Source organism: Aplidium turbinatum, chromosome 5, assembly GCF_918807975.1.
Source record: "Aplidium turbinatum chromosome 5, kaAplTurb1.1, whole genome shotgun sequence".
Classification (NCBI taxonomy): Eukaryota; Metazoa; Chordata; class Ascidiacea; order Aplousobranchia; family Polyclinidae; genus Aplidium; species Aplidium turbinatum.
The window spans coordinates 32600462-32626437 of NC_137476.1; the positions used below are offsets into that span (position 1 = coordinate 32600462).

The following is a 25976-nucleotide window of genomic DNA, read 5'->3' on the forward strand; positions in this document are numbered from 1 at the left end:
TTGTGAGTTTTTGTAACGTTTCTAAACTACAAGGTAGTTTTAACAGTTTTTTTTAGACAAATTTTTAGAACTTTTGGTTTTGTAATTTCTGAGAATGTTGATTCACTGATGGAGTCTTTATCCTCTGTTTGAGAGCCTAATCCAAGATACTTGTAGAAGCTTTGCACCACTGACTCAGACTTGATCATTGAGTTTAACTGAGTGAAGTTTTCGATTGCTGAAGTGTTGTCAGCGTTATTCCATCTACTAATTTAATAAAATAACATTTATTTTACTTCATGCCTTGTTAGTGTTACTCGATTTTCTTTTATCTTTTTGTTCAAATTATTACTCATCATAAACGAACGATAAATATATTATGATGACAACTGCATTCGCCATTAGATAGTAAAACGCCTGTTGTATTGCTGTAACATATTTCGCAGGCAAGAAATCAAAGCAATACTTGGCGGAAGTGTGGCCATTTTCAATTTAACATGCACAAACAGTTATTGTAGATGTTTAGTACTATGAAGCATAATTGGTGTGGGAGACTTTTCTTGCTTGATGCATATTCATAGCTCTGAAATATGAGGTCTCAGGAAACAAACAGGAAACTTTACACGAATTATTTTATAACATACATACAAACCTACACGAGTTATAGTGAAAAGAGGTAATATAATGTATATGTATACTAGTGCTCACAGTAACTCCTTCAGTAACTATACAGTTACAAGCCCAGATCTTTTTGTTTATTAATTTACTTAATTTCTGGCAAAGATGTTATTTTATTATTGATTAGAAAAACTATGTTATAGAATGTTTCTAAGTATACAAGAGATAGCCTATGTTGCTTTTAGCAAACTGTGTTGAATATACTTAGCTTTATTTTATTTATCTTGGAAAAATCAAGACTGTTATCAGCGAGTTTATATTGAGTAAAGCATTTGCAATATTCAATTATATTAATTTTACATCAGATATAGTAGCTTCAAAAAATAAGTATTTTCGTTATTGTAACAATCTAAAAAAAGATGAGCAAAGTAGTAATTTTAATCGTGATGAGCATCTTTGCCAGTTTGTGGTCCATTGCCGTCGCTTCTCGTGAAGTGACGTGTTCTTGTGGGGTTGGTCCAGATGGTGATGACGTCAATGAAAGGGGTTTACCTGGCCCCCCTGGCAAGAGGGGTGCAACGGGTTTGCAAGGAACTAAAGGTTTGCATACTGTTTTTATTTAACCAACTAAGGGGACTTAATAATGTTTTGTTTTTGGTATCAATCACTATAACGTTAACTTAAAACATCATGTACCCACATGAATGTATGTATCTCCTCTCTTGTTCTGGTCAATATTCCATTTTATTTTGAAATTCTGTTGTATGCTTTGAATTCACATTTTTGTGAATAAGCTAAATTTAATTTGTTATATTTATTTTTTCAGTTGAATTTATTCTGAGTTGCAAACGCATGTGCTCAACAATAAACATCATGAATGTGTTTTCATTTGTACATATTTTGCACTCATTTTAACCAATAACAGAATAAAGCTTCTTTCATATGTATTAATAACATTCCAACGTTGTTGGTTTTCGCGCTGTTCAGCAGCTTTTGACGTCAAAAATTTCTTTACAATACTCAGGTCGTATGATCTGATGCGTTTAAAGTGGCCCTGACTAGTTGGATCCAAGTATAGTAACTTTTATAGCATTTCCTAGCGCAGAATTATACTTAGCGAACTTTGTAATCTTAACCTCGTAGCTCGACTAGTTAGGGCGTAATTTATATCAAACAACCGCTCCTCAGCGCCACCACAGGCGAAACTCTATATTTCACTCCTCTGGGACGACTTTGGTGGTATTACGTCATCTTAAGTGGGCGTCCTTAGCGACGGAAGAAACAAACGTTTTCTACATGTAGTTGGATCACAGTTTGGTCGGAGTTGGTACAAGCGGTTGCTTTTTTCAAAAATCTATTGTTTTTTGCAGTTTAATAAAACTGTACTGGATACGTTCCTACCAAACCTAAAATATACTTGAAGTGAGAACTGAAGAAATCGTACAAATCATCATTCATGTTTAATTCATCATCATTATTCAAAACTAAATAAACGTTCTCTCTCTCTCATAATGTGCCTTCAGTTGGCCATTGAAATCCGGTGTAATGGTCATCTGGATCTGGAAAATTGTTTCGGATTCGGCAAACAATGCATGACGACAGCACAATCCGGTTGTTGCTTCCGAGAGCATGACCAGTAGTATCCACTCCAAGATTTTGCACTAAGTGGCCTCATCAGTGCAGTATAGGTAGACTGAAATGACCACGAAGGTATATACCTCCGTGTGATGATTTTCCACGTAAAAAGCCCCAAAAATGGTACTTTCGCCAAAGTGCTGAAACTGCAAACAGTGAGCGTTGCGCAATGCAAGTTGTCAGTGCCGGTGTTAACAAAATCTTAGTTAGGCAGCTACGTACAGCTACGTACATAGCAGAGTCTATACATGTAAAAGCCTACTTTACTTGTGCAAGGGTACGTTTTTGTAAACGTTGTTGTTTAGAAGGGCTGGAATCATCATCAGCAACTGGTTGCATCCTTGCTTCCTTGCTTTTATAGATGGTATGGCAGATTTCTTCAAAATGTAAAGTTTGTTCAAGCCCATTTTTACTTGATTGGTATTAACAAAATCATCTTCAGTTAAGTGAAGAAAACATATACGACTAGTTTTGTAGGCTATGGCCCATCCCACTTTCGAACACTAGAAGAAAACTTTGACCATTTTCTTCTCAGCACTTTGTTTTGTGGGTAAGCTTGAAAAGAAAGCACACGGTCTTTGTCACTGACACTGTCACATAAACAGCAATTTGTAGGCATTGCCTCAACCATAAATTAAAGGTTGGCTACTATATGTGAGATACTGTTGTTACACTGAAAATGGCTATAGCCAGATTAGGACAAATAAAAAGTATCAACATTGTAGCCCTATGCAACTGCAATTTCAATTGAATTGAGATGCTGTTTGATAAAAATAAACTCAATCTATTTGATCGAAACCTGGTACCGTAGTAATAATAAGTTCACTTTTTCATTTTGGTAATTCTTAAATTGCACATGCTTATACCAACAGAGCCCAACACATTCACGTTTTGCAGTAGCTGTACTATACCTTACCAAGTCACCAGAGAGAAAAAATGTATCCTTCCCGCTTACTGTGACGTCACAGCGGTGTTGCCGTTTTTATTTTCGCAATTGAATGAGTGCCAGATTCGCTGATGTCAACGAAAGTTTGCAAGCGTGTAACTTAGTAGTCTGTTGAATGTTGATATTTAGTACGATTTGCTGGTCAGGGAAGTTTGTTAGTGTCACCTTTTTGGTATCTTAGGTAAATTTCGCGAAATTATTTACCTGTCAGAGGCACTTTGAAGACTCAACTTTTATTAAATAGTTATGAGCAATCTATCTGTAAGCTTTCATTTTTTTGCAGGTGACCGAGGTTTGAAAGGTGAAAAAGGACAAGCTGATGACACCAAAGCTGCCTTAGAGAGGCTTCAGAATAAACTACAAGCACTGGAAAATAAATTGGAAAGTACGCTTTGTTTAAAAAATCTTCAAAACATTTATATTTTTTCCCATTTAAATATAGCATCTTCTATTTCACATATCAATCATTAGGAAAAAATGTCTTTGTTTTCCATCGTTTCCTTGCAAACTTGGCGTTTTTCTAAAAAAATTGATTCATCCTTATGCTACTTGCTTTGAATATTAATTTTTTTAAGCTACAATTTACAAAATAAAACCCTTGTAATCCTTTATGTATTTCTTTAAAATGTACGCGCATATAACATTGGGGCTATTACTGCTGTTTTAAATAACCGCAAAACCGTATTCTGCAACAACTGATTTGCTTTCTGAGTTTAATTATTTAACAAAAATAATTTTAGAAAAAGACTGTAATGATGTCGCTAAGCAAGGTCATACAACCAATGGAGTCTATACGATTTTGACAAGAGGAAAGTTTATTGAAGTGTACTGCGATTTGGAATCTGAAGATGGGAGTTGGCTGGTAAGGGAGTTATCAACGTTAGTTAATGTTCAGGCTATTTGTGAAGATAAATGGAATATAAGTTTGAATAAAACAAATATATCATTTGTCAGCTCACCAATATTATTCGAAAATTACTTTTCAAGACTGCAAATTTGAGACAAATTTATCATTAAACCCATAACCGTTATTTGCATATTTTTGCAACGCTTCTTTAAAATTATTCTTCAATTTCAATTTGATCGATATTTGGTAAAAGCATTTTCATGTATGCATAAGCTAGCATCATGAACATCTTGTTGATAAAGTACAAAAATTAATATGTTTATCTTAGGTGTTTCAAAGACGAAATTCTGGAAAAGTAAGCTTTTATTTAGATTGGGTGACATATCAAGCAGGATTTGGAAACAAGTATGGAGAGTTTTGGCTTGGTAAGGAAAAAATGAGGTTGAGATGCTAAAACTCTTGCTTTTACTTTTGTAATTATTCAAGATATAAATTTGAACTTTACCAATTGAAATTGTAGTCAAAAAATATTGTATCACATATTAGTGAAGCAAAATGTGTCAAAGAACAATTCTCAACCAAGTTCACACACTAAAACTTCTAATGCAGAAAACGACGAATTGTAGTACTTGAAGCACTAATCGACTAATTGACTTACATCCTACACGGAGTAGTCCAGATTGATTAATCACTTCTACTTATTTAGTCATTTTCCAATTATTCAATGATTGAATTGGTTATGCTAATGCCCACGTGTAAAAAAAATAATAAACAGTCAAAGCTTGCATAATCAATCAAGCATTTAAAGTCCCAGATAACGAAGTGTGTAAATACATCGCAATACAAAACTTTCTAGAAACTGTTTACTTTAAGTCTAAATTTCAGCATTAAAGATAAATAAATCTACAGCGCATATCCTTCTTGCTGTTTTCTTTCATTAGGTTTGGATAACCTTCATGCCATCACCAGTTCAGGTTCATATAAACTTCGCATTGATCTTGAAGACTGGGAAGGAAACACTGCTTATGCTGAGTACAGGTTAATATTGGAGTTTTTTAATTGTCGGATATAGCCAACCTCTGTTGCATTTGGTCCACATTTATGTTTTCGACTGTTTCAAATCAGTTTACTATTCAAAAACGTAGTTTTAAATATTCCAATTTTGGCGGCTATTCTATTTAATTTTAAATGGAATCTTTGTTTTATAAAATGCCGCAGTTTAGTATTTTATCGAATGAACTCGTTTACACTTGTTGATGTTTCTTGTAGGCCATTACATCTGGTATGATAATGTCGAAGAACTGGAAATATATAGTTTGCGATTCCAAACAAAACTAAATTTTATTATGGCGTGGTTAAATTTTTAATAGTAGAATTATACTGTGAAATTTTTCTTACTTTTTCAGCACTATAACTGTGGGTGACGCAAGCACAAACTATCGGTTGAATTTTGGAAGTTATAGTGGAACTGCAGGTGAGTTGTTGTTTATTTGTGTAGAAGTGTACATCTTTTTCTTGATGAAGAATGAAGGATTCATCAACCTAAAACAATACAATTGTTGCTACCAGACCTATAGAAAGCATAGCACAAGGGTTTGAAAAGTCATATTTTTAAAACTTCGGAAAAGTTGAAAAAGAAAAAAAAATTTGATAAATGAATCAATGCAAAACGAAAGTTGTTAAAAATACCAAAATTGAAAGAGTATGATCCTGCACAAAGTTAAATTTTATTTATTTTCTTTGTGCCTACTTGTATTTCAATTCACGATGCTTTCAAAATTGCATATGTTCAGTTTTTTGATCAAGTAAATTGTGAATCTCTTGCATACCTAATTCTTAGGCGCATTGATAACGATTTTGTGCAGTGATAAACCAGAATTGTGCAGTGATAAAATAAGTGTTTTAGGCCGGATAATAAACAACTCATACAAAACACAAAGCAGATTACTTTTGTGTTTTCAATTTCATTTGGGTTTCAAAAAAACAATCAGCGTAACATAAATGTCGTTTTAAGTTGTCTGATCTATGATGTAGTAATGTCCGTATGGGCCTTTATCAGGTCAGGCCAAGTTTATCTGGTCAGGCCAAATCGGAGTCATATAACAGATGAGATTTATAAATTCTTATAAAAATGAATAAGTAAGTTCTGGTGCTGCTTCTAAGCTTCAACTAATCGCTACTTAACGACTTTCCTAAAGTTCCAATTGTTGCTGACTGAACGCAAAATGTGCCAGGAGAGGCACAATGTTGCTTTTTTGGAACGTCACAATTCCATTGTTTAGCAATGGCTAGTTGGCTACAGTAAAAGAGAGATTACTTTTTGATAATTGTATTGTAATGGGCGCAAATTAGATTTTGAAGAAAGTCACAAATTTTAATTTTTACCATCCGATTTTTGCGCCCCTATCAATGTGGCGCCCATGGCTCGAGCCATGCCTGCCATACCTAGGTACGCCACTGCAGTTTGGTATTACTGTCTATATCTTTACGAAAGGTGAAAATCATTAAAGTTTTTAAAGTTGAAAGCTCTGGTAAAGTTTCCTTTAACGAAATACCTGAAAAAATATGAATTGTATTTCTAACAGGTGTTAGAATAACGTTTTAACAACAATAAATTAAATGATTGATTTGCCCAGTAGAGATATAAAGGGTCAGTTTTTTAATCCTTTATCAAACAAAGTTACATTTACAAATAAAAAGTGAAGCAAATTTGTTAAAATAGTCTTCAATCATAAAATGTAAACGTACAAGACAAATCCGTTCTCCATAGTGACAGCATTTATTATTCTAAGCCAACTAGTCACTATTGTTTTATCCTGTACGTACCAGGGTATGTTGTATTACGCTTAAATTTAAAGATCCTAATTTAAACTTTTGTAAGCTGATTTTTGCTTGTTAAGAATAATTCAATCTACTTAACTTGCTAGGAAAAATGGTTAGTAGTTTACAGCTAATTAGTCTTTGATTGATCTGTTTAGCTCCAACCAAACCAACAATAACTCAAAAAAATTACCCAATACAAACAATTAGCACCCAATTAGCACTCAATTAGCACTCAATTAGTACACAATTAGTACCCAATTAGTACACAATTAGTACCCAATACAAACTATTAAAAAAAACAACAGCATAATAAATACTTTTGAAATAATGTATAAAAAAAATTCTTTGATTTAGTTATAGCTTTTCATACTGTTCTAGAATAAGTATGTGTACAATACTGTACATACCAGGGATTCAGAAGAACAGGATTTCTAACCAAGCTACGTTAATTGCCAAAAAGAGGGTGTGTTAAGACAAAGTGTTGCCAGATGTCTTTTCAAATTTCAAGCAAAAGTGCCATTTTAAAGCAGTGGTTGTCCAAATGTTATCCGTTAAAAACTACTCTAAACTTCTTCTTAAACAAAACAAATTCTCAAGTAATTTTAATTAATTCATCTTGCAATAATATTTGTTAACTTACTTTATAAAAAAAGATGAAAATGCTTTGCTAAGGTACATACGTTTGTATATATGAAATCAGTAAATAATAATCAAAAGAATAATTCTGTCAGAAGCAAACTTATTCAATAAATACATTAAGTTTGCTTCCGACAATTGTTTATGAAACTTTAAGTAGGATATAACTTTTTCTTGCTTGTTTGTGCTGTTTATATTATTGGTTATGTTTGCTACGTTAAACACATTTATTAACAACTGCAGCATATCGTTTTTGAAATAGATATGCCATTCAGCTCATTTCTCAAATTATTCATAAAATACTTATGCTCTTCAAAGAACAGTTTATGGTGTTGTTATTGTATTCTGTCACTTTTTTGCTGAATAATTTGTCGTCGATATAATAAATTCCCCATCAAATGTCAAACTAGATATCATTACTGTATCTTAATTTCACCGATTTCCTATTATACTTCAAACACTCTCACACTTGATTTCCGCATCTTTCTCGGTAGGCAATTGTAGCAAAAATTGACAGCAATAGACCCGTGTTTTGCTCATGATGCTGGGCTTGTCAGTATCGTACATACATTTTGTCGAGTTTCCAAAGTAATCAAGAAATATAACAGCAATTGGTCACTCTGTGTATTCGGGCTAAATTAATTTTGATTTCAAACGAGTTTAATTCCTAAAATTAAAGGTAATTCGATAAAGGTCAAATAAAAAATCGAAAATTCGTGTGTGGGCGATCAATTCTGCTGTGGAGCATTATGAAGCGTTGTGGTTTGATTCTTGCTTTCAATCAAACTTAAATGGAAAATACGTCGATGGAGGGCGTGTGAGTGTTTGGGAAAGATTCTATTGATATAATTGGAAAAAAGCGGCTATTTGATGAAATAAAAATTGATTTTTATTTAATGATTAATTGATAAAAATTAAAAATAAATTCCTTTTGATTTTAAACTATTTTTATTCTGATCATTGAAGGTGATGCATTGGTAAACCACAATAATCGACAATTCACCACAAAAGACAATGATAATGACTCGTGGGGGAGCAATTGTGCTGTGAATCATCGTGGTGCGTGGTGGTTTCAATCTTGCTTAGATTCAAACTTGAATGGAGAATACATCGATGGAGGGCGTACGAGTGGTCGCAACGGAATCCATTGGTATTCTTGGAAGGGAGGCAGCTATTCGATGAAAAAGGCAGAAATGAAGATCCAGTTAATTTGATGCTTCAATAAAAAAACTTTTCATTTTCTGTAAATTCACAAACAAAAGATACGACATGAATGTGGTTTTATTGTTTATTCAGTTAGCACATATTGCTGTCAACATTTGTAGCCTATACATCTTTTCTGTATATATTTGGAAACGAAGCTTCGATGTTTTTATGTACTTTCGAGGGTTTTGGTACTTCGTTTTTTTAATCACAGAAACCTGTATTTATAAAATATATTACACGATTAAAAAAGTAGAAAGTATTACACCAAAGTGATAAAACAAAGTATATTATAGAGCTTTTGCCACACAATCATTAGTCTGTGAAATCATTAGTCTGTGTGTGATAATAAAACAAATTTCAAAAGTTGGTCTTCAGTGTGAGATTGATGTGACTTATCACATTCGTTCATCATAAAGTAATTTTACAACCTTAATGTTGATTAGCCTAATCTTTTATCACGTGCTTCCTTTGCTTGCCCTGTGATCAAAGGGCCCTTGCTCCGACGATCATCGAAAAACTAAACGATTAAAATTATTCAAACTAACATTGTAAAACTGTCAAGCCAGTAGTCACTTTCGCATGCAAACATATTGTGAAGACGAATACTGAATTTTATCTCCCAAGAAACGTGCGTGTATAAATTGGCTGAAATACATTATGATCGTGATATGTTCCGCATTTCAGTTCAAACCATACACATCGTAGTTTAGCTTTGTTGTTAGATGCAAATGAAATCTGGAAAATCTCGACAGAAGATATTGTGAGCGTGAGAAACAACTGCATAAAAAATGGAATTGTTCTTGTGGCATCTCTGCAAAAGAAACCAATCTGTAGTCAAAAAACAAATAAAATATTTAATTCACATTGCACATTGGTCTTTTTTCATTTAATTTTCAAATTTTTTCATATAAGTTCACAAAAATGTCTTCATGTTGGCTATTCGTTAGGTTTATACAAGAAGTCAAAAGATATAGAGAGGAGCAATAGGTTGTGTGAAAAAAAGTTTTATTTTGATGTACAGCATATAAATCTAAATTTCATCGCAAAAACGCATTGGCCTCAAGGATTATTGTTTGCCCTTAGAGCTCAGTAAAACACAACTCTTCAAACGATGAAACATCAAACTGAAGCAGCGGTTGTGCAACTCCCAGGGTGTGCTGTTGAGCAACACAGCTAAAGTGTTTGATTGACAGAAAATTCCTGCCAGAGAGTTACTTTGCCTAGTTACTTTGCTGTTGGCCTACTGTTGTACCAACTGTTTGGCCTCATGTTGCCCACTGAGCTTCCAGTCCAGATGCTACTATTTAGAAGTCCATGCCCAGAGTGTCTCCACACTTTTTCGTTATAGTGATCTTATCCATCTAGTTAATTTCCAGCATTCTCCGTGTGAAGCAAATTTCAGCACTGCTGGTGTTCTTTTCCATTTGCGGGCATAGAGCCCAGGATTCACAGCCATATAGCAGAACTGATCAAGCGTACACATGTAAATTTTTTATTCTAGTGTTTTGAGAGATTGAGTTAGATTTCACTATTTTAACCATTTTGATGAAAGCTTGTTTTGATTGTACAATTCTTGATTTTACATCGCTCAACCATCGACCATTCGAAGTAACTATAGAATCCGGATAGTTGAAACTATTTTTTAGTGAGACAGTTGTATTCTGTATTTTGATTATGCATACCGGAGTTATTTCCTTTCATGAGATAGTCATGCAGAAGATTTTCGTTGCATTCAAACTAAGCCAAGGTTTTCACTCTGCTTAATGATTATGTCGAGTAAGTTTTGTAAACTGGAGTTTTATGTGGCGATTAGTACTGTGTATCTTACGTTGTTGAAATGTTGTCTGCCTACCGAGATGTCTTCGTCTTCATCTAGATGTCGCAAGATCATATCGCGGTAGAGTGAGAAAAGATCGGATGAAACTACGTACCCCTGTCTAACACTTTTCCGAATTTGTGCCCACCTGCTCAGCTCGCCATCTATCCGAACTGCTGCTTATTGATCCCACTAGAGATTTCTGAGAAGTCGGAGATCTTTACCATCTGTGTCTAAGCTGTCAAGCATCTCCATAAGTGGCCAATGTCTAACACGGTAGAAGACTTTGCTGTAGTCCAGAAAGCCGAGGTACAGGTCTTCCCTGTGTTTTGTCGACCTCTCAGCAAGTGTCCTAATTAGGAATGTGGCCTTTCTAGTTCCTTTGTCTTTCACAAATCCGCATTGCACATCTGAGATTTCAGGATTGATATATTTGGTATTCGATGGAGTGAAGCGATCAGAAAATGTTTGATGACATGACTCATTAGATTGATTGTGCGATGTAGTTTCCAATCAATCGCCCGGGGCTTTGAATTTCAGTTGAAAGTTTTCAGATATAGCCGTGATAAAAGTACATACTGAATAGGAAAAAAACCTCGGCAAAATATGAGTGGCAACTTGGCAAAATTTCAGTCTTGGCAAAACTTCATTACAGCAAAAAGCAGAGAAGCTCATAAATAACGTTAAACAGAGCCCGTTGCAGATACGGAAGAAAAAATCAACCTTTTCAAAGGGAAGATGGCTGACGATCCAATGCAAAAATGTGGATTTAATATCCTGATAGTGAAACACATTTTTATAAGCTGCCCGATAACCTTTCCTGTAACGACAACGAATCAAAAGTTTTCCAGCAATGCTGTCATCTGACTCCGGCAATGGAGTGACCTTTATAAAAATACTCAAACAAACAAATCAATAGTGAAACATAAGAGAAGCAAAACAACATTGCAGACAAGAGGTCCTTTAAGCCTTTTTTTCAAATTTCAACTCTTTATCAAACAAAACCACCAGGTTTATCCAAATACACTTCAAATAATTACCAAAAAAAAAAGCAATCCAACTTCACTGTGGTACAAGCAGCTTCAGCACTAGTGACAACTGCAAACTTACCGTTATGTGCCTGTAGGCTACTGACGATTTATTGCAAATGATTTTCCTTTATAAGTCAAGAATAAGCAAATTTACCTCCAGATATAAACTACAAGTTGAAAACTGTTGTTCAAAACTAACAGCTAAGAAAAAAGAAGTTAATCCGCATGCTAACAATCGTGAAAAAAATTATGCAATTAAAACGATTTAAGCAAACGTTGTAAAAACGTCAAGCCAGTAAACTCTTTCGCAAGCAAACATTTTCAGAATAAACGTATTAAATTATATCTTCCTAGAAACGTACGTGCAAAATTTGTCAGAAATACATTGTGATCATGATTGATATGTTCAGCATTTCAGTTCAAATCATATTTATTTCAGTTTAGCTTGGTTTTTAGATAATTAGACAATCTAGATCTAGACAGTAGTACTTGTCAGTGGAGGAAGGGTTTGCATGCTAGTTTTCAAGAATTGCTGTACGTGGCATATCTGCAAATGAGACCAATCTGTAGCCAAAGAAAACAATGCAATATAAAGTATATTTGTTTGCTTCAAATTTAATCTCAAGAACTTTCTAACTAAAAGAGTTCAAGAAAGATGTCTTGGTATGCAAGCCTTATGCAGGTGTATTAGTTTTGTTTAGACGAGACGTCAAAAGATATAGAGAAAAGCAATAAGTTTTTATTTTATTTTGACATAAGTAGATCTAATTTTCATTGCAACTATACATTGGCCTTAACGATTGTTGTTTGTTCGGAAAATTTTTAGTAAACAATCGACCCTTCAAATGGTAAACAATCGACCATTCAAATGGTAAAGCGGTAAGATCATTACATATTTTGCACGTGAAAAAATAAAAACAACTATATCGAGCTTGTATACAAATGCAACAAACAATGCCTGTTCTCTAGAGACCGTTTGGTACTTCCCTAACTGAAACATACTTTGACGTATATCTTCACTGACTTTGTCATGCTCAAAGTGATATTGTAGCTTTGATTCAATTTTATAACAGAAGACCATATTATGAAAATGTTTCCAGTAATTGGTGGATTAGTTTTTTGTTTATTTTTGCAAGAAGTAACTTGTACTAATATCTGTTTAAATAACATTTCTTTTGTTAATTTCACCACGGAATTTGTATGTTAAGTGATTTAGAAGCTTGATTCAGCAGACATGTAGAAGCAATTGAGAATCGAACAGTTCTACCGATACTGAGTCCTGTTGGAATTCGGGTAGGCTTATTTAGTTTACCTATCACTGAAACAATCACATTTTGTGACTCATCATTGATAGCGATGCAACTTTAGGGGTACGGATTGTAAAGGAACAATCGGATAACAGTGGTGTGTGAATAATAGGAATGGTTTGTTTATTTTCAATTACAACTCAATTCGTTTCAAATGTTTTGTTGTTTTGTTTGTTTGTTTGTTTGTTTATCTTTATCCTGCATTGCGGGAAAGCGGACTTGAGCGCTATGCATCGGTGTACGCCTTCCGACATACACCTGACCCACGCTGCAGCCGACAGCAATGTCTGTTTCCGGTTGTCTACTTTACTTATGACTTAAATTTGGTACTACCCATTACTCGAAATCGATCACTAGGTAGAGGCAATTATCGTAAAGTTTCTTGCCCAGAGAAACAACAGCAAGTGCGAGTGGCTGGAGTCGAACATGCAGGCTCTCGACTGCGAGCCCAACGCGCTAACCACTCGGCATTCATGTCTTGCTGCCAATCATCGTTAAATTTGATGGCAAACATGATGAATTACTAGACTTGTACAGTGCCGGCAAAAACTTTAAAAACTCTTGGAAAAAAACTTAACCCTATCTTAATACCAGCTGTTTTCGTACGCGGAAAGCACATCAGGGGCTTTCTTAGCCCCATGGTAATTAATTGCAAATAACGGCAGCTATGAAAATCACAGAGCCAAAATATTTTACAAGATAATAGGCATGTGTATTGTGCGTATAGAAATTAAATTTTTACCCAACTAGTAGCCTGCTTTAATCCCGGCTGAGCATAAGAGCTCTCCTGCTTTGTTCCAATTAATCTGCAGCATGGAATTGAATTAACAACTGTTTTAACAATTATAATAAAGGTATTGATTACGTGCAGCGACATGATGGTACAACTACGACATTAAGGCCTAGCTCGTTGACGTTTAAAAGTTGGTGACACCAACAGACAATTTTTTAAGAAGATGATAAACTTATTTGTCTGGTTGACTAATTTAATCAGTTTAAACGAAATATTTTTGTGGACCAGCGATTCAAAGGAGCTGATTACGGTTAAGTTACGGTTTGCGCATGTGAAAAAAACAGTATGCTAATTTCGATGCTTAATCGGTCGATTTGCTTAATCCGTGGATGATGTGCAGTTTTGAATTTTAACCTTTCATCTAATTTGATGTCATCTCTATCACTAAGTTACTATTTTAGTGAAAAAAAATCGCATCTTGCTTTTTATTTATTGAAAAAGTTGTCGACTTTAGCCATTCAGTTATTAAAATTAGATAAACTTCTTGCTCGTTTATCACATCGATGTCACATTTATTTTGGTGCGTGTGTTAAACGGTTTATTGTAAATTTTACAGTCAAGTTCGTTTCTTTCGCAGTTAATGTCTATGATTTTTTGTGATGCCAATCAAATCGATATCCTGCACGAAGTTTGAAAGAATGTCAGTTGGACACCGCTTCAAAGCACACGATTGCGTCTTGACAAAACAGTTAAAAAACACCTCAAAATAAAAGAGCTGCAGACTCGATAACTATAATGCTTCTTTGTTGCTTCCTGTTATCTTTTGCATTGCATCAGTAAATACATTGTGATATTACAAAGGGTTCAAAGCAAAGTTATTAATCATCATCACGTGCCGTCTCCGATCCGCAGGTTGGCTGTCATTTTTTCCACAAGTTAGACTCTTCTGCTACTCTTTTTGTTATTCCCATGCTTGACAAATCATCCCACTGTATTACGTCATCTCCCCATGTTCGTCTTCTTCTTCCCCTGCACTTCTTTTCTTCCACCATACCTTCAATAACCAATTGATGTGGCTGTCCTGCCGATCCTTTCAAAATATATCCCGCAAATTTAATGGTTTGTTTTGCTAGTCGTTTGCCCATCTATCTTGTACTATAATTCTTTTTCTAATTGCTTCGTTTGTAATGTGTTTTTTATAATGATATAATTAATATTCTTCTGTAGCTATCGTTATTGTTAAAAAGATAAATAGATTTGTTTTAATAATTGCACCAACATTCTTTTCACTGCCATTGGATTTCCAAAAAAAATGAAAATAACAAAATTGTTCATCACCGTGAACATCTTGACCGTTTGTTGGCTGGTTGTCAAGGCTACGCGAGAAGTGACTTGTTCCTGCGGAGTTAGACCGGACGACAGTTGTGGAGATGAAAGGGTATTGTCCGGGCCCCCTGGCAAGAAAGGTCCAATGGGCTTACCAGGCTTGAAAGGTAAGTTTATTCTCTTTCTTTGAGTAAGCTTACTAAGATATAAGTTTGTCATTTCTTGACAAGTGCATGCATTGGTGCATCTTAATAAATGTAAAATGGGGTATTTAACTTGGCCTGGCTTCATAACTCGGACCATATTCATGACATCTATTTGAAGCCGGCAAATCAGTTCTTTTTACATTGGTTTAGCGTCTGTAGACGCTGATTCAATGAAAAGATTGAGCTGCTTGGTAAGTTTCTGCCTTGAAATTTTTATGAATTGCATAACGCATCCAGATTCTTAAGAGATCCTTCGAAATTTATTCTTTTAGAGATTGTTTGAGCTAGCCTATTCGTATTTCAACTAAAATGTAAAATAGGAGACAAAGTTGCTTCATGCTCAGGTTTTGCAGTCTGATCCATTATGACCAGTTTTTCTGTTTGTTCAAATATCCTTTTTTACCTATTTTTGCTTATAAATGACCAGGGTTTACAAGTTGAAAAAGATAACCCAATCAAAGCAGCGTTAAATACAAGTAGCCTATGTACATGCATCGGTAGGCCTACTATCAGCACGGCATGTACATTGTACAAGAACTTTGTTGCTCTGCAAAGCATTGTAAATTGAGAATCCATCATAAATTGCTTATTATGTTGCATAGGGACTGGATCTGTCACTCCACATGTGACATATCAATCCTTTTTTCTAATGCAGGTGACCAAGGTATGAAAGGTGAAAGAGGACAAGCTGATGACACCAGCGCTGAGTTAGAGAGGTTGCAAAACAAGTTACTTGTACTGGAGCGGAAAGTAGAAAATTACGCAGGTTTATTTAACAACTATCATACCAGTCAATTAACCGGTAGGGCATTTTCTTTTAGCAATATTTTCTATAAACGACCGCATTCTGGTGGTATTTTGTCTAATCCTTATATATGAACTACGAGCTCAATCAAGGTAATCGCTTTATATTGAAAAATTCGTAAAAGTAATAAATATACCTAGATTCCCAGAATTACCACAACGGTCAGTTGACCGGTACATGGTAATAAGAGCAAATTTTTCTTGTAAATGGCATTATCAACACAAAACAAAGAAAAGGTATAAAAGAACAGATATTTGAGTTTGTTACATATTTTATTCGTAAAGATAAAAAGCCTCTATGCACCATGTACACTACAGATGTGTTAAAAGTTTCAATCCTTACACGAAAATATTTTTTCCGACACTAATTTGATCTTGAAACTTAAAACTTAGAATCATGCAATAGCAAGCAAGAAGAACACACAGATTCGACATACGATTTGCACTGTGATGCATCATTTTCTATTCATTTTGAAAATTCAACTTGTGCCATTGAAAAATGGTGACCATTCCAGGTCATATTTAACCGAAGAAATATCAGGGTCACCGGACATCCCCTATTACCACTTCCCTAATCTTGGTTTTGCAAAATGAATATAAGTTAAAGGCAAAACAAGTTAACTACATGGTTAACTCAAGTTAGTTCAAATGTGTTGTTTGCTCGAAACTTAATTATTATTTATGAGTTTAATTATGTTGTTTTTAATTAAAAGCGACTTCCTTTCAAAGAAATGACTGCAATGATGTAGCCAAGCAAAGACACACCGCTAATGGAGTCTACACAATTTTAGTGAAAGGAAAATTTTTAGATGTGTACTGCGATTTAAAATCTGATGAAGGAAGCTGGTTGGTAAGTAAAACTTTAACCAATTGCATCTTTTCTTCGATTTTACTTTCTTTGCTTTACATTTCAGACGCGTATTTTATGCTCAGTAGGTTTTGATATGAGTCTACAACAAGAGTACGAAACTTAATTTTGATCTAGGCATTTCGGATCGCATGAGATAGACTTTGAGTAAGAGGCAAAAGCTAAATTTTTGCATCCCATTCTTGATGAATAATTCCAAAAATATCCTATACAATAAGTTTATCCCTTTAATCTTCAATAGTAAAAGGCAGGCAGTAAAAGGTTCTTTTTTTAGGTGCGGCGTGTGTACATTGTGATGTATTGCGTATAGATTTGCTTTAAGGTTGGTTCAAAGTGCTTACTACAATGTTTCAAGTTAACAATTTAAAATCACACCCAGAAGAAATTAGGAAATTCAACTGACACAATTTAAAGCTCGCCATTCCAAATCAATAATCCACCTTTGAACAAGAAATTTGTGTTTTTCTTTTATTGTGAGTTTTTTTCTGATTCATGTGCGTCACGTTTTTACTTTCCCCCTTTAAAACATTCGCAAGAGTCGACGTTTCTAATCTCTATTCCCAGGTTTTTGCAAAAACATAGATGGAAGCATTACTGTCTTGCAACAGAAAAAAAATTGATTGAATATTTATTTCGTAATTAGTTTTGTATGACTTTGCTTAAACAATACACTCTTATTGTTGTTAACATTTTAAATGAAATAAAATACACAGTTTAAGTGTTCACATCTCCACTGTTGCAGGTATTTCAAAGAAGAAACTCAGGAGAAGTTGATTTTTATTTGGGTTGGTCTGAATATCAAGCTGGGTTTGGAAACAAAAGTGGTGAATTCTGGCTTGGTAGGTTGCCTGACTTTGACTCGAGTTGCACGTTTGTCTCAAGATGCGATTTTTCCATTTTAAAGTTTACTCACACCATAGATACGAGGCTTTGCGGTGGAATTGAGCAGATACCATTTGTAAATAAAAAAACGTATTTACAATGCGTGAAAATGCATATCAAATCCTAGTAAAGCAAATTATGTCACAGCATAGTCTCAACAAAATTCAAAAGAAGTGATGTGATGTTCCTGTGGGCGCCAGTATAACATATGTGTTGACAGTGTTTACATTGTGATTAGATACTCAATGCTCATTTCAGTGCAATCTGAATGTTTGGCGCACACTCGCAAATAAGGTGTAAGCTTCACTGTTAAATGTGTACATCATTGGCTCCTGACGTTACGACTGAAATGCTTGTACCAGCAACATTAAAACATGTCCTGTATCAACTTAGCCTGATTTTTTGCCAAACACAGGTTGTTCCAGCAACTTCTTGTTCGTAGAAAATACTTTGTATATCTCACGACAGCTCAGGTTTAAGTTTACCTTTCACTAAGCCCGTTTTTTTTTCCTTGATCCACTGAGCCGAAACAAGAGAGAACACTCGCTCCACAAACACATTACTGACTGGAAAGGAGAAGATGATGCTAAATTAAATGAAATTAATTAAATTAAGATGATGAAATTTTTATACCAGCAACATTAAAACAAGTCCAAAAATCATGTTCTTGTATCAACTTAGCCTGAATTTTTTTTACATCAATTTGCAAGAAGTCGAGGTTGAGTTCTGGACACGCTACATGTAAGAGATAACATGAGATTGTCGTCATAAAAATAGAAAGCCATCATGGGGAAATACGTATGGACCATGTCTTGCCGAATGTAAAAGTTATGTCAGTGAAATAAACTATGACACAATTATTTCAGAAAATATATATCAGCAGAACTTGTCTATCGCCAATACACACGCATATGACACACATCACTTGCACTTGTTCACACTTGTTGATGTTTCTGGTAAACCATTATGTCTGATATATTAATAGTTTCAATAAACTTGAAGCGTTTAACTTCCAATTCTAAAACAAGGCTAAATTTTATTATTGTATAGTCAAAATTTTGGTAGTAAAATTATACAGTGACACTCTTCTTACTTTCTCAGTACCATAATTGTAGGAGACGCCAGCACAAACTATCGATTGAATATCGGAAGTTATAGTGGAACAGCAGGTGAGTTGTTCATTTTAAGAAAAGTGTCATGGCTACCTGGAAGTGCGACATGATTTGTTGCATTTTGCATATTTTGATTACCGCTACAACTCCTGTCTGATTAAATTGTCACTAAAATTTTTTGAATCAAAATGTTATTCTTTTTCAAAGACTGTGGTGTTAAAACTCCATTTGTCACCTTGAAAAGATAGTAAAGTAAAAAAAAAACGTTAAAATATCATTTTTTGGCAATTTCATGCAGACAGTTACCAAACTTTGGCAAAATTTGTAAACGTCTGTAGAATGCAACAAATCAGGCCTATTTTCAAGTGTAGGTTATAGACTTAATCATCTTTCATGTGATAAATGATCATAGGCACTTAAAAGCTTGGTTTTGATTATTTTTTTTTTTAGTCTTGAATCTTTATCCTCGGACTGATAAAGCCTTGATTCTGGTAGTTTCGCATACTTGTAGAGGGTTTTGACGCAGGGCCTGTTACCGAGTTTGACAGAGTGAAGTTTTCCAATTGTTGAAATGTTGTTTACCAGGTGCAGCTGAATGATATTTGCCGCACGAACACAATTCATCACTTAGTGTAACTATTTAAATTGACGATGTTTTTAGAACTGCATAGGCCTATGACTAAGTAAACTATAAATATCAACTAAGGCAGGAATGGCGAACCACTGACCCGCGGGTCACGAAGTGACCCATCACAGATTTTCAGTGACCCACTTGTCTTTTTTAAAATAATGAAATTTAAACAAATATTTCAGCAAAGAATAAATGTTTCACTAAATATTTGTAATAAGGCCCCACCCTATTTTAATCTAGTACCGTACCGAATTGCCATATAGCAGTCTGACACAACTAAAGCCGTAGTAGCCTAGCCCGTTAGCTGAAAAAAAATCAAAAATATCCAGAGTTAAGCGAAAGTACGTGGTTGAATGATTTAGCCTACATTTTTTCTCTGATTTCACAATGCATTACAATAAGTTAAATACTAAATTGCAAGGCTGTGGAAATATTGTAAGCTTATTATCCATGTTTGGGCACATTAAAGCATTTGAGAAGAAACTCGCTATTTTTTCTGTAGACCTTGAACAAGGTCAGCTGAAATATTTTCCTCAGTTGTTGAAGCACTTTACCAGCACCAATTTAACTTATGAACAAAAGCAAACTGCACACAACAAGTATGTTTTACTGACGAAAGAGGCCAAAAATGTAATGTCAGAAAGGTTTACCCAGTTCCGAAAGCTACATTGCAGTTCATTCATTTCCCGCATGCAATTCAATTTGAAAATCTTGAATTATCAAACTTCGAATAGCTTCGTCTTTACAACTTGGAAATGGAAATGATAGACTTTCAAGAAAGTGCAGTTTGGAAAACAAAATTTGTAGACTTAAATCATCTCCTACAAAAAACTGAAATGAAAACGGATATGGATGGTTGTGACTTTCCTGCAGTTGAAAACCATGCTGAAAATATAATTCTTACAGAGTGGAACTCCCTGCCAAATTCGTTTGAAACTATGAAAAGATTTGCGGTAGCTCTGTTAACGTTGTTTGGTTCTTCATATTTGTGCGAATCTTTATTTTCGCACATGAATTTTATACAATCAAGCACACGGAATCGTCTCAGCTCAGATATGTGTGCTGCATGAGTGAAGCTAAAAACTACGGATTACCAACCAAGGATAATAAGACCTGCAGAGAAGATGCAGCAGCAAGTTTCGCATTAACATGTAATTAAATGTATGACCCACTTTTGCTTTTTCAAGGATTAAGGTCTCTTTTGTGACCCATGCACTAAAAAAGGTTCGCCATCCCTGAACTAAGGTATCTAGGGTAGTGAGAGGCAAAACTGGTCATAGGCTATTTTTGTATTACAGTATGGTGTATATCTTTTCAAAAAGTTAAAAAAAAATTATGTTTTCGGCGTTGCCGTTAAACAACTGTGGTAAAGTTTCCTTCCACAAGCTAACTGAATAAATGTGAATTTTATCTTTACTAGTGTTGACTGTCAATAGAAACATTTTTAATTAAAGAGCAAATAATTGGTTTGCCTCTAAGCCGGGGTACCTTTCAGCCAACAATTCATCGCTTAGTGCAGGGGTCACCAACCTTTTTTGAATGCTGGCCACTTTGGCACTAAGAAGAGCTGTGGCAGGCCGCACTAATAAAATTTTAGGTAGGCTGACTCTTATGCTAAAAAATAAGCATTTCGAATCCAGTATCCAGCGTTACATGTTGTTCATACTTATCTTAGAATACCGCAACAACAATATTAGTCGAACAACGCTACTGCCAGGCCAAACTCCTTTAACAACACCTTTGACTTCTTTAGCAATGCCTAATAAACACGGCCACTTGTTTTGCGCACTTATAGAGAGGCAAGCTGTTTCATCAGAATATTCATCGTCAAGCAAGAGTGGTGTTGTCACTTCGCTTCGCAAAAGATATCTTCACTTCCATGCGGATAGCGTCAAATGACGCGTGATTTTTCCGTGCCAATCTTACGGGGAACGTCAAATGACGCAAATTTTTCGTGGTTTGACATCGGATAGCGCTTATCGACGCTCATTGCTAGCTCATTGCTAGCAGCTGAAAGGGGAATCACCTATTGGTTCTATTATCTTCAGGCAATGGTTTTAGCTGTAATAAATCAATGCTATAGCGGAATTTTGTTTGTCAGAAAGTTGCCTATGACGCAAGCTTTCTGAGCTACTGTTCATTCCAGTTCAGTTCGGTTTGTTTTTCTGTTTCAGCATGAGCGAATTGAAGGTATTCCAGTGGTTGCTTTAGCTGTAAGAGGTGGCAACGCGAATTTTCTTTTGTTGTAAAACGGAAGTATTTTTCCACTGATCTTTTCGTAATGCTTGCGATTTTTCAGGCAGATATTTGCAGTTTTAGTACCGGTACAGACATTCAAAGAACATTTCAGATGACAAGCTTTGTATTTTATGTGTTTTTGTTTCTTGTCTTTCAGTGATATATATAAGCTTTACATAATACGTTATTGATTTGAAAAATGGCTGCGAGAAGATTGTCTACGGTTGATGCTGAAGTTGGTCTTCAACAAATTCTTGGCTCTGCATCGTCTGGTGAGTCCGGTTCCGAAGATGGAGATGTTGCTGAATTGGAAGATTTAATCGACACATTCTCCCTGAACTCAAGCGACAGCGAAAGTGATGAGGATCAAACTGATGAAGATCAAACTCCTTCCAGGTCACCAAGTCAGAGTGTGGCACAAAATTTGACTTGGAATTGGACCCAAAATGAGCTTGATCCCCAAAGTTTTCCTTTTGTGGGCACTAGTGGCATTCTAGTGGACCTAGATGAAACAACCTCGCCCCTGGACATTTTTCAACGTTTTGTGACTTCCGAAACGCTTGGAAACATTGAAAGAGAGACGAATTTGTATGCCACACAGCATCCTGAAGCCACCAGTTCACGACGACATGACACGCCTTTCTACGCCACCACAGCAGAAGAGCTGAAAGTTTTTTTAGCTACTTCAATCATGATGGGAGTGGTGAGTCTGCCAGAAATGCAGATGTACTGGAGCACGAATGGCATGCTCGATGTGCCATTATTCAAGAAAACCATGCCGAGGGATAGGTTCATCAAGATCATGCGAAACCTCCATTTCCACAACAATGATCTTGATGCTGGAACCGATCGTCTCTTCAAAATAAGACCTCTGCTGGATGAATTTCTCCATAACTTTCAGGAAGTTTATTGTCCACAGAAGCACATCTCTGTGGATGAATCTATGCTGAAGTTTCATGGAAGGCTAAAGTTCAAGCAATACAATCCTTCAAAGAGGGCACGGTTTGGACTAAAACTGTACCGACTGTGTGAATCAAGTGGGGGTATGTGTGGATACACCTGGAACTTCAAATTATACAGTGGCCAGGATCGAGACAGTGCTGTACCAGCAAGTACAAAAGTGATCATGGATTTATGCCATGATTTACTTGGAAAAGGTTATTACCTTTATATCGACAACTGGTACAGCAGTCCACAGTTATTTTGCACATTGCTGCAAAACAAAACCCACACAGTTGGTACAGTTCGGCTGAACCGGAAGCACATGCCAACCAATCTTCCGGGAAAAAAATTAAAAAGAGGGGAGCACGTGTTCAAGACGGCAAATGGTGTGATGGCAATGGTGTGGAAGGACAAAAAGGACGTCAAAATGCTCTCTACATGGCATTCATCAGAGCTATGTCCAACAGGTAAAACCAGCATCAATGGAGATCCCATCGTAAAACCCACTTGTGTGATTTCTTACAATCAATGGATGGGGGGAGTTGATCGTTCAGATCAGCTTTCAGCAACCTGCCGCTCTGTAAGAAAGCACACAAAGTGGTACAAGAAGTTGTTTTTTTACATGGTGGACATAGCATTGGTGAATTCATTTCTGCTATTCAAAAAGCTCCATCAAGAGCACCGACGATTGACTTTGCCTAACTTCAAAGTCATGCTAGCTCGTGAGATGCTGGAATCAGCAGAAATTGCAGAGTATCCAAGAGCTGGCCGAAAACGATCTTTTCCCACCCCTGACCGTCTCAGAGCTAAAGATGGACATTTTTTGGAGTTCAACCCGCCTACACAGTCTAATAAAAATTATAAACGGTGTATTGTATGCGCAAAAAATGGTCAGAGAAGAGAAGTGAGGTTTCGATGTGACAAGTGCGATGTACCGCTTTGCCCTGTACCATGCTTCAAAAACTACCACACCAAAATCAATTATTGATTTCGTTTTCGAAGTTTTCTTTATTTTCTCAAACTGTTCTTTTATTTCGATGTAAAATTGAATGCCAATGTTTGCTTTTATACAAGACACCACTGCTACTTTTACTTTTCAAAGTGTTCTTTTATTTCGATGTAAAATCAAATGTCAATCACTGACAATATTTGCTTTTATACAAGACACCAATGCTGTTTTCATTTTTCAAAGTGTTCTTTTATTTCGATGTAAAATCAAATGTCAATCACTGACAATATTTGCTTTCATATAAGACACCACTGCTGCTTTCATTTTACCAAGTTTTCTTTTATTTCGATGTAAAATTAAATGTCAATCAATGGCAATGTTTGCTTTTATGCAAGACAGTACAAAATGCAGAAACGCGAGAAAAAAAAAAGAAAAAAATGCCGTTACCGCGTCACGATCGCGGCGCGCTAATACCGATGGGAAGTGGTTAACAGTTTCAGTAAACAAGGAAACGTTCCACACATCGCAATACAGGCAACAATAGAGACCTGCGAACATATCAGCGAAAAATAGGCTCCAATAACAGGAAGAAAGTAACCCAGGCACCATAAAACAAACGCTTGTAGAAATCACCAAAAAAGCGTTTCCATCGTAACTCATGAACAGCGTTCTCTCTGAAAAAGCAATGAGTTGGTTTTTCATGCTTTTTGTGAGAGTCTATAAAACCGACTTTCTTTGATTATTAGACAACTGTCAATTGCGGTGCTTATCAGCATGGCAAGATTTGTTGATTAACAACATTTTGCAGTAATAAGCTAAATATTTTCATAATACAACCAGAAAAAGTCTTTAAATTTATGTATAATATTTTGCCAATTTATTATAAATTGAGTTGGCACACCGACCTACTTTTCCAACAAAAACTTGCATGAAGGGAACACTGCTCGTGAAACACAATAACGGTGAAACGCACACTAATGTTTCATGACATTTACAAACTTAAAATAAACAACCCTATGCTCACAGACAATTTTGTCGAGATTTTGTTACTGAACGTTTTTGCAAAGAACATCAATGTTTACATTGAAATTTGTGACAGACATTCTCAAAATAGAATGCAAATGTTTGTCCGTCAACCTTGATCGGAGTTTCGATTCGAAATCTTCATTCGTGAAAATGTTTGCTCGCAATCTACTATCTAATTGGTCGGTCGGTGGAATCGTATGCAAAACGAAAATATGTTTCCCGGAAAGTATTTTTGCCTTCATGCTCGTCCTCAAGAAAGTATTTTTGGTTATACTTGTACGCTGATACCTCCCGCGGGCCGCACATAACAGCATGCAGCCCGCGGGCCGCCAGTTGGTGACCCCTCGTTAGTGTGTTCAAGCTAAATTCATTCTGATTTCAAACTATTTTAATTCGTACAATCAAAGGTATCTCAATGAACGTCCAAAATAATAATCGACAATTTCTGTGTGGGCGAGCAACTCTGAGTGTGGAGTATCATGAAACGTTGTGGTTTGAGTCTTGCTTTTATTCAAACTTAAATAGAAAATGCGTCAATGGAGGGCGTACGAGTAGTGGGAGAAGAATCCATTGGCATCATTGGAAGGGAAGCAGATATTTGATGAAATAAAAATTAATTCTTATTTAATAATTAATTAATAAAAATTAAAAATAATTTCTTTTCGATTTTAAACTATTTTTATTCTTATCACTGAAGGTGATTCATTGACCTACCACAATAATCGGCCATTCAGCACAAAAGACAACGATAATGACAGCAATGGAAGCAACTGTGCAGTGATTTATCCTGGTGGGTGGTGGTATAATAGTTGCATATTTTCAAACTTGAATGGAGAATACATCGATGGAGGGCTTACGAGTGGTCATCGAGGAATCAATTGGCGTCATTGGAAGGGAGGCAACTATTCGATAAAAAAGACAGAAATGAAGATCCAATTGATTTGATGCTTCAATAAAAAACTTCATTTTCAGTAAATTCACAAACAAAAGATACGACATGAATCTGCTTTTATTGTTGATTTAGTTATAAACATATTGCTGTCAACATTTGTAGCCTACCTTTTCTGTATATATTTCAAAACAAAGCTTCCATGTTTTTATGTACTTCGACGATTTTGGTACTTCGTTTTTTTAATCACAGAAAACTGCATTTATAAAATATATTACGCGATTAAAACAGCAGAAAGTATCGCAACAAACTGATAAAACAAAGTTTATTATAGAGCTTTTGCCACACAATCATTAGTTTGTGACAAGTGATAATAAAGCACATCACAAACATAAAAGATTGATCTTCCGTGTGAGGTTCATTGGACTTATCATATTCGTTCATTACAAAGTAATTCTACATCTTTAATAGTAGTTACTCTTTTATCACATGCTTCCTTCGCTTGCTCTGTGATCAAAGAGCCGTG

General features: G+C 35.4%; 2 protein-coding genes across 2 annotated transcripts; both read left to right on the forward strand.

The window, feature by feature from the left end:
* The first annotated feature begins 1013 nt into the window (after positions 1–1013).
* LOC145771290 (ficolin-2-like) lies at positions 1014–9508 on the forward strand. Its single transcript, XM_082583030.1, has 7 exons — positions 1014–1197; positions 3462–3563; positions 3919–4040; positions 4354–4450; positions 4967–5063; positions 5432–5499; positions 8451–9508. Exons 1-7 carry the CDS (start codon positions 1017–1019, stop codon positions 8696–8698), a joined length of 915 nt encoding a protein of 304 aa, XP_082439156.1. The 5' UTR covers positions 1014–1016; the 3' UTR covers positions 8699–9508.
* Positions 9509–14820: 5312 nt separating this feature from the next.
* LOC145771144 (microfibril-associated glycoprotein 4-like) lies at positions 14821–25745 on the forward strand. Its single transcript, XM_082582881.1, has 6 exons — positions 14821–15070; positions 15765–15875; positions 16627–16763; positions 17524–17651; positions 18765–18832; positions 25259–25745. Exons 1-6 carry the CDS (start codon positions 14890–14892, stop codon positions 25504–25506), a joined length of 873 nt encoding a protein of 290 aa, XP_082439007.1. The 5' UTR covers positions 14821–14889; the 3' UTR covers positions 25507–25745.
* The last annotated feature ends 231 nt before the right edge of the window (positions 25746–25976 follow it).